At 41.0% G+C, this 14,276-nt stretch overlaps 1 protein-coding gene across 16 annotated transcripts in view; it reads left to right on the forward strand.

Annotated features, from left to right (window-relative positions):
* The window catches only part of TTLL5 (tubulin tyrosine ligase like 5), a 135,540-nt gene that overhangs the window by 1,565 nt on the left and 119,699 nt on the right, over positions 1-14,276 (forward strand). For 11 of the 16 annotated variants that reach the window (XM_071809449.1, XM_071809448.1, XM_065839130.2 and 8 more), the window contains exons 3-9: positions 1,872-1,981; positions 3,879-3,961; positions 4,892-4,998; positions 5,594-5,724; positions 6,401-6,483; positions 8,466-8,535; positions 8,829-8,913. In XM_071809449.1, coding sequence (XP_071665550.1) covers positions 1,872-1,981; positions 3,879-3,961; positions 4,892-4,998; positions 5,594-5,724; positions 6,401-6,483; positions 8,466-8,535; positions 8,829-8,913 — 669 coding nt within the window. Of the gene's footprint in view, positions 1-1,871; positions 1,982-2,693; positions 2,805-3,614; positions 3,701-3,878; positions 3,962-4,891; positions 4,999-5,593; positions 5,725-6,400; positions 6,484-8,465; positions 8,536-8,828; positions 8,914-10,802; positions 11,036-11,161; positions 11,235-14,276 lie in introns of those variants that run through there. The other 5 variants (XM_071809459.1, XM_071809460.1, XM_071809458.1 and 2 more) reach the window with 5 other exon arrangements.

Here is a 14,276-nt window from a genome sequence, read left to right on the forward strand (position 1 = left end):
TCAACTAGAACATAATTGTAATAGTGTGTCTGTATCGAGTGACCAAGGGTCATTCTGGGAATGAATGACTGTCACCTGGAGGATTGAACCTTACTGCAAATCCTCAGGACAGGCTTAACATAAACTCCCCTCCTGTTGCCTCAGCTCATTTCTCATTTATATAAGCCTCTGGCCTGTAGTGTAAATTCTGGAAGCTTCTCAGGTCCCTTCCAGTCTGAACACCTAATTACATCCCAGCAGCTGTTTGGGTGTTGTTTTTTTTGTTCGTTTGTTGTTGGGTTTTTTTGTTTGTTTGTTTTGGTTTGTTTTTTTTTCTTTCTGTAGAGGTGGTGGGAGCAGATGGTGATGTTGTGAAATTAGTTTGTCTGGGTGATAGTGGTAATAACTTGGTGAAGAGAACCAAGGTTATACTTGAGAGTACTTGTCCTAGCATCAGAAAATTGCTCTTTTATTTCTGTTCCTATGTTTTAAGTGTAGGAAGTATTCTGTCTTTTGTGGTTTTCCAAACCCTTGGCAGACCATGGTCTTGCACACTCTGTAGACGAATGCTTCTTCGTATGTCTACTAATATTTATATTTCTCCCTGTCTGTGCAGTTAGAGAGGTGTCTCTTCAATCTCTCAGTCTCTATTAACTTTTTCATGGTTCCTTTTCCTTGCGCAGTGAGTAATAAGCACTCTGAGTTTTATTTGCTTAGGGAGATGGCAGGTTTTCTTTCTGTGATCTCAAGATTTTCATATAACACACGTTAATTTTTTTGTGTGTGTCCTTAATGCCCCTGGGGAAATGGTAGTTCCCAATGTAGCCTTGTTATTTTGGACAGAACCGATCACTGTATCTCAGAACCTGTAGCTTGAGTAGCTGGTTGGAGGCACCATTGCTGAATTCTGGGTTTGCATTCCACTGCATCTCGCAGGAAATAAAAAGCAAGAATGCACAAGTTTAGGTGTTGTGTTGAACCAAGCCTATTCTAGTCCCTCAGACTCTGTGTGAGTGCCTTTTTGTGCCTTTCACAGTCCAGGATTGCAACCAGGATTTGCAGTTCTGAAGTTGGAGACTAGAACTTGCATTGTAAGGTCTGGTTATGTGGATACCAGCAATTATAGTTTATCCTGAATTATAGATCCTGTTTTCAGGCTGTAAATCCAGACAACTGTACCTGTGAAAATTCATGGGGTTTCTTTCAAATTACACTCAGTAAAATAAATACAAATAAATCAGAACTCCAACTTAGATTGACAAGAAAAACCCCAAAAGAGGATGATCTGGATGATTCCCTTTGTAGCTGAGTACCAAGGGTGCCTAAGATGTGCGTGTGAGTCAGCACTGGCAGGGTGCAGGAACAAACACAAAACCGGGGCTGAAATGCAGAGAGTAAATTTATTTTCATTACCTTGCAGACCAGGCGATCCCCAAAGCAGCACCCTGTCAGAGGGACACACTGTGGATCTCAGTCCTTGCCAGAGGATTGCTGAACCTGCTGTTCATGCCTGCTTTTCAGGGATTCGTGCAGGCGTAGTTTACCACTGTGCTTTGATCTTTCCCTCAGCAGAGTAGGAATCTCAGGCATGTTCAATATGATGCCTCTAAGTCTGTCAGAGGCCTATGTTATCTGAATGCAGATGTTCTACTTGTCAAACACACAGGGATAGACAACAATTAGAATGATATATGTATTTTTCTACATCCCAGCTGCCAAGTCACTTGAGCGTGTTTATAATCCTCCTTGCCAATCTTCTGTTATCTGCCTGTGTCCTACCACAGGCTAGGTGGGCAAGCATGGGCAAGTATGGAGAATTGATGTGTCCTCATTGTAAGTAACTGCTGTGTGTCTGAGACTCAGCAGTTGCTTCTACTGCCTTGCCATTTCAGGGATCATCCGTGTATCAGGTGGACTGGTGGCGGCTGCAAGCGGGTCCCTGTCTTGGTGTTTCATGCTGAAGCCATTCTGACCAACGATAGCTACCTCCGCCTAATTGGAGGTGGGTGCAACTATGTTCCAGCTTTTGGCCTGAAGGTGTGATGTGGAAGTCTCTTACCTGGATGTTCCCTTTTCTTTGTGAGGGGGAAGAGGACATGGTAGGAAAGAAATTGGCATCATCTCTTGTCTCTGAGCACTGAGATGTTCAGAAATGCTTGGTCAGTTGATGAATGTTTATCACGTCTTTGGGTTGTGACAAATGTCTATATTTGTCCCTCCATTGGGTCCTGATATGTTTTGAGTTGTAATTTTCTGCTTGCAAATTGAACTTGGAGGCCATGCTAAAGCTTACAACCAGAATATGAATTTACTACTATGTAGCTAAGAACTGAAAATCAATTGTTGCAATGAGTTTTGAGAGGGTTCACTGGGAAATAAAGCAGCCAGCCCCACAGTGGTAAGAACAGTAGTAAGCTGTAGTAAGAAATCTCTGTGTCTACAGACTCAGAACTGGGAGTAAGGCCATAAGGAAAATGATTGCTGCTCTGGCAGCGCTTGAGTCAGGAGATCAAACCTCTCTAGTGTCAAATAAGAGAAAGCCTCTAAATAAGAGGCAGAGTTGTTATAAACAGTCACTCTGGATTATGAGAGTTAGTACTTGTGGGTGTGTACAGCTGGGAGCTCATTCTAGATGTGCTGAGTTGGAGGAAAGCTAAAATCTCTGCTTCTTTTTGTGAAGATGCTGATGCTTCTTCTCTTGCTTCTTTTCTTAGGTAATTGGTGCTCTCATTTCTAATATCCTATCCAAGCAGAAATGCTTCTGTCTCATTGGGGTAAGGGGTGGCGAAAGTGATTTGTATGTGGAAGCTCCTGATCCTTTTCATGTGAGTTAAAAACATACTTGAATAGTGGCAGAAACTGATGGTAATTGTAACTTGTATCCTAACTGGAGTGTAGTGTCTCTCCTGCTTTTTTCTCAGGAGGTAGAGGCTTTTTCTGCTTTAACAAGTCTACTGCTGAATAGTGCAACCTGTTAAATTTCCTTGAGCTTTGTCCAGTCCCAGAGTAAGATACATCTTACTCTTTTCTTTAGACTTATTGGTAGAGGTTTAATCTATCCTTCATCCTTATATTCTCAGTTTGAACCAGTTCGTAAAGTGCCTTTTCCAAGTGATTCTTTATTCTAGCATTGCAATTTCTGCCTCTATTTTCCTTGAACTCTTTTATGGATTGCCACATCCTTTAGTATGGCAACTGGCTTCTAGTCTTGTTACTTGCTTTCTGTTTATCTTATAACTCCAGTGATCCTTACTGTTTTTTTTTTGAATGACTTTCTACTTGGATAGTGGTTTTTCTCTCTTTTTTTTTTTTTTTTTTTTTTGTCCTATTTACTTTATTTCCTACTGTGTTTTTGTAGTTATTTTTTGGAAGATCAGTACAGATGGATGAGATGTGAACAAAAATTCAGCGTTTTATTTTGGATTTTCAAGATCTAAAATTGATCATTTAAGCTAGCCATGTCAACGAGGGGCATATGGCATGATTACTTTTAGGTAGGAATAGTGATTTTTTAATAAAGAAGAAAGAACTGAAATCAAGTCTGGAGTGTTATAAAACAATCTGTATAAAGAGCTGTTAAAAAAAATCTGGGCATTTACTAGTTTGTCCTGTGATTTATTTTGATATGATAGGGTTCAGTGATGCAGCAATATTACACCTGAGGAGTGATGTGAGTCAGTTCAGTGCCATTGTTGGAGTTAATGCTCCAAGAGATGGGCAGGTATTTCCTATCACCTTTTGCCTGTTGCATGCTACTACTGTGTGGATGCTCCACTGGGGATTAAGTGCAGCTGTGCTGAGTCCTACGGTGGTCTTCTCTCTTCTTTGGTAGCATAGGTAGCTTTGGTTTATTCTTCTAGGTGCACACTCAAATATTTTGTCTCATGTCCTCTTAACAGAGCGCTACCGCTTGTCCTATAAGATTGTGCGAACAGACAGCCGCCTAGTTCGAAGCATTCTGACTGCCCATGGATTCCACGAGGTAAGTGCAATGAATTTGAGATCTGATGGTTGAAAGATGGTGGTGATGATCCTGATGAAGTTTGTGTGATAGGTGGGTTTTTTTTGGTTGTTGGTTTGTTTTGTTGTGTTTTTTTGTTGTTTCGTGTGTGCGGTTTGTGGTTTTTTTTTTTCATTTTGTGTATACTTTTGGTGGTGGTGGTGGTTTTTTTTTGTTTGTTTGATTTTTTTTTTTCTACTCTGCAGGTTAGAACCAGGAACTTGCTATGGCCCCCTCAAGATTTTTTGTTTATTTGGTGGTGGTTTTTTGTTTGTTTATTTTAAGGTGCTCTGCCAGTCAGACAGGAAATACGTTGTGATTTTGTTCTCTCACAGGATTATCCTTTAGTCTGCAAAATTAGGAAAAAAGGGATGCTGAAGTTGAGTTGTGTTTTTTCTCTTCTGACTTTTAAAGTGTCATATCACACCCTTGGGAAGGTCTGAAGGATTTAATCTCTCAGCCTTTGCAGGCTCACAGAAGCATTGATTCAGTGTTTCATGTTGCTTTTCTAGCACCTGTCTTGCTCTAAGTGATGTCCTATATGCAGCTGGTGACACTTTGAGAGATGTGTGTGCAAGGTGCATTTTCTTCTGGATAATGCCAAGTTGAGGAATTGGTCTCACAAACTTTGTGAAGAAATCTAGAACACTTTACAAATGGTTTAAGCAGTCTATAAAAAGAACAAAAGCACAGGTTTGTTTAGGAAAATATGACAAGATTATTTCCCAGCACCGCTGTACAGTAGGACAGGAGTCTGGCTAAAAGTGCACTAATGTTAGAGATGGGTAGAGGAGATTGTCTTAAACTAGAATTACTTTGCTCTCATAGATGTCACAGTCTGTAGGACAAGTGGTGGTGCTTTTCATTACTTCTATGTTTTTATGTGTGTGGTGTTTTTATGTTGCTTTTTAGGTGCACCCTAATAGCAGCGATTATAATCTCATGTGGACAGGATCACACTTGAAGCCCTCCTTGCTGCGTTCCCTTACAGATATTCAAAAAGTCAATCATTTCCCCAGGTAAGACCTTGATATCATGTCTTGCTGAGTATTTTTGTGATGGTTTGCAAAAGTCTGAACATACATAGCTCTAAAAAAAAAAAAAAACAAAAAAAAACAAAAAAAACCAAGCAAACAAAAAAAAAACCAGTATGCACGATACTGCAAATTCCCAATGCACTGGGCTTGTGCCACGTGCTGTCTTCATTCGGAATGGTCTTTTGGGTTTTGAGGAGATTGTATGTGAGTTGAAGTGCTTGTCTGTAGCTCAAACAATGGATTTTTTATTTCTTTATTTGGTGGTATAAATAAAGTAATTGGAGATTTGGGTTCTTGGTTACAGAGACAGTCATATGTCATCCGCTAAAGTTTACCAACGCCATTATAACAGTTTGCTGGGCTTCAGTCTGTCTTGAGAATTACAAGAGGTGTTACAAATGAGGATGGATATTAATATGGCCGTGGGTCAGAGACCTAACCTGAAGAGTACTTTCAGGTTAGGTTTTAGACATCTGCAGAGCTACAGATGCATTGGTAACTAGGACAGAGGGTTGCTGTAATGTGGATATTTTAAATGTGGGGAAAAATAGATACAGTCTCTTGTTTTGGGACTTAGGTCCTATGAACTGACACGAAAGGACAGACTATACAAGAATGTCAGTCGTATGCAGCTGGCCCATGGATTCAAGACATTCCATATCTTACCTCAGACCTTTATCCTCCCTACAGAGTACCAGGACTTCTGCAGTAAGTAAATGGCTGATGGTGCCTGGACCTAAAGCAAAATAACTGGGTGGTGGGAAGGGAATTACTTTTAATATCCCAACCTGTTGATCATGCCAGGGGTTAAGGCAACAAAATCACAGGGTGCTGGAAAGACAGTGGAAAAGGCCCACATGATTGTTTAATGTAATTTGTACTCTGATGTCTATTCCATGCCTGCGTAAGTCCTCAGGAAGCTGATGTAGGCTTAAGCCTCCAGAACTGAGAGGTTTTGAGGTGTGTTTTTTGGGGGGTTTGTTTTTGTTTTGTTTGTTTGTTATTTTTTTGTTGTTGTTTGTTTGGTTTGGTTTTGATTTTTTTTTTTTTAATTTTGTTTTGTTTTGTTTGGTGCACTGTGTTGTTGTTGATGATCAGCTTTACTATATGTCTGACTAATATCTGGGAGTACTGAAGAGAAAAGTGCCAAAAAGTGGCGTAGGACAGATAAATGAATTTATCTGAGCAGCAGGAGGGGCTTCAGGGGCGGACTGTAATACTTGCAGTGAGTCCCAAGGGGTAAAATGGAACACCAGAAGAGTAGACTTTGATCTCCTTATGGAGTTCTCTAAAGCTTTTACTGTAGGCAAAATTATTCATTCTTGATCCTCTGTGAATAGGCAAAATGAAAGGTTTTTTACTTGTGCTCTTTTCTTTTAACCAGATACCTATTCTAAGGACAGAGGCCCATGGATAGTAAAGCCAGTGGCATCTTCCAGGGGTCGAGGTGTCTACCTGATAAACAATGTAAGTGTTCAGCAAAAGTACTGCGCTTCAGTAATGTTGTCTGCGAAACTATGCCAGCTTCTAGGCAATGGGGCAGCCACTGGCCCTGCTCTGGATTTCAGCTGTGCACTGGTGAACCATTCGACAGTCCTGAGCAGCTGGCCAAGCCTGCCTGGGCCTATGCTGCATAACCAAAAGCAAGCTATTTCTTTGTATACTATGCTTATCTTGCAACCTACTTTCAAGTCTTAGCTTATTAGGAGCAAGTACATGCTCCCTGAGTCAGTGTGGGCAGCTATGCTTCTTCATGCTCTCCTTGTGGCTGACAGTAGGCGGGCCTTGGGAGGATTCCCAGAACTGTCCTTGGTTGTTTCCCTGTGTGAACTAAATGGTCCTCAGACAGTCCCCTTGTCTCCCTCATCACCCTGGAAAAGTCTGGTTGAAATGAAGCCCTATGTGATACAGCAGGATGTGTATCAGTCTTAGAGCTGTGTTATCTAAATGCCAGTGTGCTGTAATAGGGATGGCTCTTTGAATTCAATGTGCTGGTTATAGTGCCTTTTGCCCTTTGGGGGCTTTGCAGGGAGTTAGGTTATCATAGGTAACAAATACATCTGGGCAGGAGCCAAACACAAGACGGGATTCCTGTAAATATTCTCAGCAGCAAAACTGACTGGTGAGTCATTTTGTTTTCATTCACTCAAACCCCTTTAGCCTTCCCTGCACTGAAAGGGTCCTGCTGCCTCATCTGTTCTCTACTTGGATCATTTCCTATAAAATAAGGGAGCAATTTGCCAAGTGTATGAGTTAAGTATTTCCAGAGATGCACTCAGCTTTTTCTTTGCTTGAAAGAGAGGAATGAGCTCAGGCTTATATGGCAGTTGGCCATGAACTGGGGAAAAGACCCTTCTGGGACCAATCTCCCTTTGTGTGTATCTGTTCCAGAAACACTTCAGCTAGTTTGGCCCAAAGACTTCAGTTTCCTTTGGTGTGATGCCATTAAGGGAGTGTCTTCTGGAATCTCATCACAAAAGTATTTAAAAACAACAACAAAACCCCAACAAAACAACAAACCTTTGAATTTCTCTGATCCATAGTAAAATGAGCTGTCACTTTTGTGTGATGTGCTGAGGGAAGTTGAGCTTGTTCCCTCATGTTGTATATGTACACTCTACATACCTAGGCTTCCTGCTCATGATGCTGGTGATGTGGCTGAATACATGCAAGATTGAATAAAGGCAGGATGACAGGGTTCTCTTGGCTATTTTGCAACTGAAGGCAAGAAACTGCTTGCATGAGTAGTTAAAACTGGTTACAAAAGAGGCACTTCAATACAGAAAAAAGTAAAAGCTTTTCCAGCTCTTGCCATGACTCTGCGATGTGTATTTGTGTGTGAGAGCGCTTTCTGTTCTGAGCTACGAGGGCAGCATCTTCCTGGTGCAGTAGCCCCTGTTGTGAACTGAACCTCAGTAGAAGGTATTTACTTATGTAGGCAAAAAAGCTGGATACCAGCCCAGGATCTAGCTTTAAAGATCACAAGTTGGAGAGTCACTTTCTTCCCTTGTGATTTCCTTGCCAACTGTAGCTGCATATTCCTTCCAGTGTCTTCTAAACCCCTCCTCCATGTGTTTAACACTTGAGAAACAAACAGAACGACAGTCACTTGTTAGATGTGGTTCTTTCCTGCCTATCCTGCATCATTGTCATGTGGCAGTTAAATCTGTATTCTACTCTAAGGAGCATGTATCTGGAAGTTTGAATGGGCAGTTTTTTTTTGGCAATGCAATTATTCCTGGACTTCTGGTTAGGATCTATTTACCTCATGTATCTTGTGACTGACAGTGGTGTATTTTGGTTTTATTTCATCTGTCCCCAGACATAGTTGTTGGTACACAGTGGCTTTAGGAGGAAAAGGCTGGAAAAAATGGTGGGTTTGATCTAGTCATCTTCTTATGGAATAAGCCTCCGGTTTTTTCACTCTTGGATTCTCTATTCTTCTGTAGCCGAATCAGATTGTCCTGGAAGACAACATATTGGTGTCTCGTTACATCAGCAACCCCCTGCTCATAGATGGTGAGTGTGCTTAGGAATTGCTATTCTCTCTTCCCCAAACCCCACACCTGAGACTCTCTGCAGCCTTTGCAGGAATGTAGTTGAATAATTGAGTGATCTGTCTTTGTCTAATACTAGAAAAGTGTAGCTAGAGAATTCCTTAAAATCTGTAAGCTTTTCAACTAGGAAAACTCCAGGCACCTATGTCAGTAACAGATAATGGTTATTGCTGTCAGGGTCTGTTGAAATTCCTCAACTGGATATGATGTCTGAAAGATATTGGCGGTCACTGACTCCTGACAACTGTGTTTCAGATTTCAAATTCGATGTGCGCCTCTATGTTCTGGTTACATCCTATGATCCACTTGTCATCTATCTCTACGAAGAAGGACTGGCCAGGTAGGGGAGGTTTCTTCTTTCTCCATGTACCTGCACTTGGTGATTCAGAGATATCTTGACTTGCCTCTGTACTCCTGACACAATAGCAAATGAGGGGAGTGCCAGTTAGGGACTTCTGCAGAATTCAAATATTAATATATGACACTTCATTGTGCTGTGTCCTGTCAATTTTTCTGTAGGATATAGGATCTTTAGTGAGGGACTTCAACTCTTAAGGGTTGAATGGCCAGAGGCACCATCATAGGCATGTCCATTCTCAAGGTTGGATTCTTCTTGAAACCTCTTGGGCCTCTTGGTGCCTTTGTGCCTCTTCTCCATCCTCCAAGGTGAAGGGAATCTAGACTCCCTCAATTTCTGTTAAATTCTAAAGACAAAAGCAGTTGGAGACCTGTTGTTGGCTGTATTTGCCTTTGTTTTAATACTTTCAACTGCTTTTCTGAATTTTAGGTCAGTATTTGTATTTTCTACAGTGTAGAATTTAGACTCCCCAGTGGGTTTAGACTAGTTCACTGTTCTTACCCTGCAAGATGTGAGTTTCCTTTTGCATGTAAGGCATGAAAGATACTTAAAATTCCCATGAAGAACACTTAGCTACCAAAAATAGCTGTTTCTATTCGTCACAGGAGACTAGCTAAATACCTGTCTGTAGTAACTAATAACTGTGAAATAATCACCCCTCTGAATTTTCAACAGACCAGAAGCTTAACTGTAATGGTGTTTGAGAAAAGAGCATTATATGACTATTCTGCAATAGTTTTGAGCAGTGCTGAATCTGTGTTAGAAGCAGAGCTGATGTAGCCAGAAAGAATATATCTAGGGTTCAAGGTTGCATGGCTCTGACTTGGGCAGATACTGAATCCAGCTTTATCCAAAACAGATACTGAATCCAAGAGGGTATATTAATTATGTTCCCATGAGAAATATCCTCCTTTAAATTGATTAACAGATTCCCTTCAGGTGTGTTGTGATGTGCCTCTCCCTGCAAGCAGTGTGTGAACAGATTGTTTTCCTTAGAGGAGGGCAGGATGGGGCAGCTCATCTTGGTCAGTGGAAAACTTGATGACTATATTCACTTTAGAAAAGGAACCTTGAACAGGCCTGGTATGCAAGACTTCTGTCTTGAGAATCAGCAATTAAATTGTTAGTTGCTAATATTGCATGTTATTGGAAAGTGAAGAGGGAAACAAGATCATCAATTGTGAATATATGAGTAGATTGCTTGGATGTTCTGAAAATGGGCAGTGCACAGGAGACCTCCAAAATATTATTTGCACCGTCGTTAATGTCTTAAAGGTAGTTCTGCTGGCCTTGTTGTAACAAGGGAGTTTACTTCTGTAAAAATCCATCTGTGTAAGACATGAGTGTTCTACTATGTTTGGGAGTGAGTGTGCCAGTTCCACGATAGATGGCTTTTTTCTCTGACAGTAGAGTAACATGTTTGCTTGGGAGGGAAGTGTGTATGGGCATGCGTATACTTTTTCTTTTAACAATTCTATTTGTGTTAGAGGTCCAGGAAAGGAAATGAGGAAGGAAGCAAGTGTATTACTTTGACTGAAATACCCTAGTCAAACTTCTAGTGAAGCACTTAAGATACAATCGTCAGATTGTTTAGGTGGGAAGGGAAGGCTTGGAAGTCTTTAGTCTAACCTCCTCTCAAGACAAGACCTAGACCTTCTTCAAAGTTTGGTAGGTACTCTACAGCCTTATACCGTAAAGTTGCAAGTATTTTCCAAAAATGGAGATTCCATTGTTTTTCCTGATGACCTGTTCCAATATTTGATTATTCTCACTGTGAATGTGTGTTTTATATCTAATCGGAATTTTCCGTGTTGCAATTTGACTGCCTATTGTCCTTCTGCTATGCTCCTTTCTGAAAAGTCTGACTCTGTCTTTCTAGCCATGCATTAAGAGTTGAATACAGCAGTTAGATCTATTCTTAGCCTCCTCATCTACAAACTAAACAATCCTTTTCTCCTCAGTTTCTCCTTGTACATCATGTTTTTCAGGCCATTTTAATAGCTCTCTGCCAGACTTGCTCCACTTAGTCAATACTTGTACTGGGGGACTTGTAACTGGACAGGATGTTCCAGATGTGTGTCCAGTGCTTGCTAAGCACTCATGAGTAAGAAATGCTAATCACTTCCCTCAGCCTGCTGGCTGTACTCTTGTTGATACAGCCCAGCATGTAGTTAGCCTTCATTATTGCATACGCAAACTGCTAATTCATATTTGGTTTGTTGTCCACCAGGACTGCTTGTCTGTTCTGCAGATGTACTTTCTGTCCACCAAGCTGCACTGTTGAACAGGGTTATTCCTCCCAGGTACGAGACTTTTGCAATTGCTCTTGCTGAAGTTCATGAGGGTTCTGTTAGCTCATTCCTCCAGCTTTACAGGACCCATTTGAATGTTCAAGTCTTGAGCCCTGCCTCCCACTTCTCTCCCTTTGTCCCCAGAACCATTCATGTCATCCTAGAAGGCAATTGGGAGGCATTAGATGTGATTTGCTCTCAGAAAATTTGTGCTTGCTATTCCCAATAATAATTTTATCCTTCATGTCCCTGGAAATACCTTACTGGAAGATAATAGTCTAGGAGCTGCTGCTGGTAGCAAGACTGTAGATGACCTGGGGTGTCCTAGGTAAAATGTCTCTTGAAACAATGATCTGATTTATCTGAGTTTGTGAACCAGTGTCCCTACTTGATAACTTAGATGCTGGCTATCTGAATTTATTTGTTCTTTTGACATTCAGAATATCCACCTCTAGAAACTGAAACACTGTTGTAGTCAACTGTGAGTGAATAACTCGATTATTCTTTCTGGGTATTCATCCAGAAGCATCCATCTGAACAATTCTGGGCTTTCCATGTTGATAAGATCCCATGTTGCAGTAGTACTTGCAAATCACTTTTCAGTGTTCTAAAATCCTTAACAGTCTTATACATGTTTAGATTCCATCTGTTTAAACAATAGTCAAATCTAGAACACACGATGTCCACGTACATGATAAGTGGAACATATATGTACAGGACACCCCAGTATTAATAATGACAGTTATCCTTTCCTCCAATTTGCATCCCATATTACAGCTCTCTCTGAGAGTTACCACGTATATGGAGACTAACTGTGATGTGAGGTATCTTAATGCAGCTCTGTGATACTGTCAGCTGTGCCAGTACAACTATAGGACTGGTGTAGAGGAAATAACGAGATGCTGTCTCTGGTCCAAGGACAGTCCTGACTTTGGAGGGTAACGCTAGTTCTGTTATGGAACTTCAGCTACCCCCTGAGCAATTTCAGCTGTTGTCAGCTACGGCTAAAGGCTCGCAGCAACACTTGTAGTTGAATGCTTTCACATAGTAGGTATAAATTTATAGCAAACAGTATCTTTACTCAGAAATTTTTCGCATCTGTGGCTGACAAGTTGCTGTGTCTATGCAGCAGTTGGTGGCAACCTGTCTCTAGAGGACAGCACTCAAGCACGAGCAGAGGTTGACAGAAAACTTTAGATAGGCTGTTCTGTTTGGCCTCCAGATGGCACTAGTGGTCTTCAGCGTTAGCGATTTGGCTTTTCCCGTGCCCTGGATTTGTAAATTCGGTTGGTGAGAGGTGAAGAATCTGGGGCTACTGGATTCTGGCTTCCTATTTAGCTGTTGTGCCTTCCATTTAACAGTGCAAGTTAAGTGCTGGGAGAGACCGTTTTATTGCCTCATTCAATGTAATGCTTTGGTTTAAAGCTGGGACTAAACTTGAACTGCGTGGGGAAGGGGGAATGCTTTAACCTTTGGGAGTGGAAGCTGTTTTTTATTCTTTACTAAAGAAAAAAAAAAAAAACACACCACTTAAGAGCGGAAGCAGTTTGTAGCAGAGAGCTGGGAGGTAAGATTAGGGCATGTATTCAAATGTGATATTGAAGCAATCTAAGGGGAAACCTACAAGAACAACAAAGGAATCTGTTTTGGGGACCTCTGCTAGGACTTGTGTTGTGCTACGGTGACTTCCATGTGTTGAGTTTGCTTTCTGAAGGTAGGTGGTCTCTGAAGTGTAATCAGGATGACTTCTTCTGGGTTGTTCTTTTAATTTTCTTTTTCCCTCTGTCTGTCTGAAACGTAATGTTCCCCTTCAGTGTTATGCTTTGCATATTCCAAGTAGAAGAGGAACCTGACTGTTCCAGTGAAGTTGGTGACCTCTACCAGAAAAGGAGTGCTGTGAGGAAATCATAAGATGTAAAGATCTTTAAAAGGAACAGACTTGTCATAATGTGCATTTGTGATGTTTGACTGGATACTTTCTTAGGCCTCGTTTCTCTTGGTATGACTACACTTGTCATTACATGATCTAGGGTGGAATTTGAGGCTTCAGTGCTAAGGAGAAGAAAGGGATTATGGATCCAGCATGTGTAACTTGGGTTTCACTTTCCATGTGGAAGAGTGAAGAAAAAGCTTCTTTTGAAGGAGATGTGAAGGGTATATACCCAGAGATATGTAACAAAGCTTTCAGCTATTGTTGCTTGATATGTGCTGGAAGTACTGAATAACTGACTTGCCCATGCCAAAGTTCTCTCTTTTTTTTTTTTTTTTTTTTTTAAATGTAATTTTTCAGGAAAATATTGACCTCAAGGCTTTTTTTGTTTATCCCCTGAAAGAATATTGAGTAGAACTTAGGAAGCACTGATGTTAAGCAGGTTTTTTTAACTATTTCTACCCCACCCACCATGGAATAAGCTGTATTTAGTAGGGACAGGAGCATAGGGACAGAAACTTAGGTCAGCAGAATCAGGTGTCAGGCTTCTGGTGAGTTATTAAGAATGGTATCAGTGAATGTGCTCTATGTTTTCATCTTGTTACAACACTACTCTTCTTGTCTCCCTAAAACTCTGTCAAACCTACTCTTGCATGTTTTGGGCCTGGGCCACCTCTAGAAGGGATACTGCTAATAGATTCATCTGGGGGTATTCAGTGATCCGTTTGGAGGAGATGGGCTTTTTTTTTTTTTTTTCCCCACTCTTTCTTGAGGATTGAAACAAGACTGAAGCTGTGCTTAAGGCGTAAAGCAGCACTAGGTCACTTAATATCCCTGTCTGTTGGATTGAAAAATGTGGTGTTGAACTCTTTGATGGTACAATTTTTTTAAAAAGTAGATGAAGTGTACTGCTGTACATCTGTTAAATTCACAGATATTTAGTAACTTGGTGCTGAAAAGGGCAATTATCATTTAGATTGGCGATCTGTGATTAAGTCTGCAGAACTGTAGCTGGCACCTTTGCATTGAAGACACAGGTTTGGAGAAAGAGATGGTCCTGGCAAGCTTGGTCCAGGTTTGCCTGATAATGTAACTCCATCATCTGATCACATGTTAAAAATCTA

Source organism: Patagioenas fasciata, chromosome 5, assembly GCF_037038585.1.
Source record: "Patagioenas fasciata isolate bPatFas1 chromosome 5, bPatFas1.hap1, whole genome shotgun sequence".
NCBI classification, from domain to species: domain Eukaryota; kingdom Metazoa; phylum Chordata; class Aves; order Columbiformes; family Columbidae; genus Patagioenas; species Patagioenas fasciata.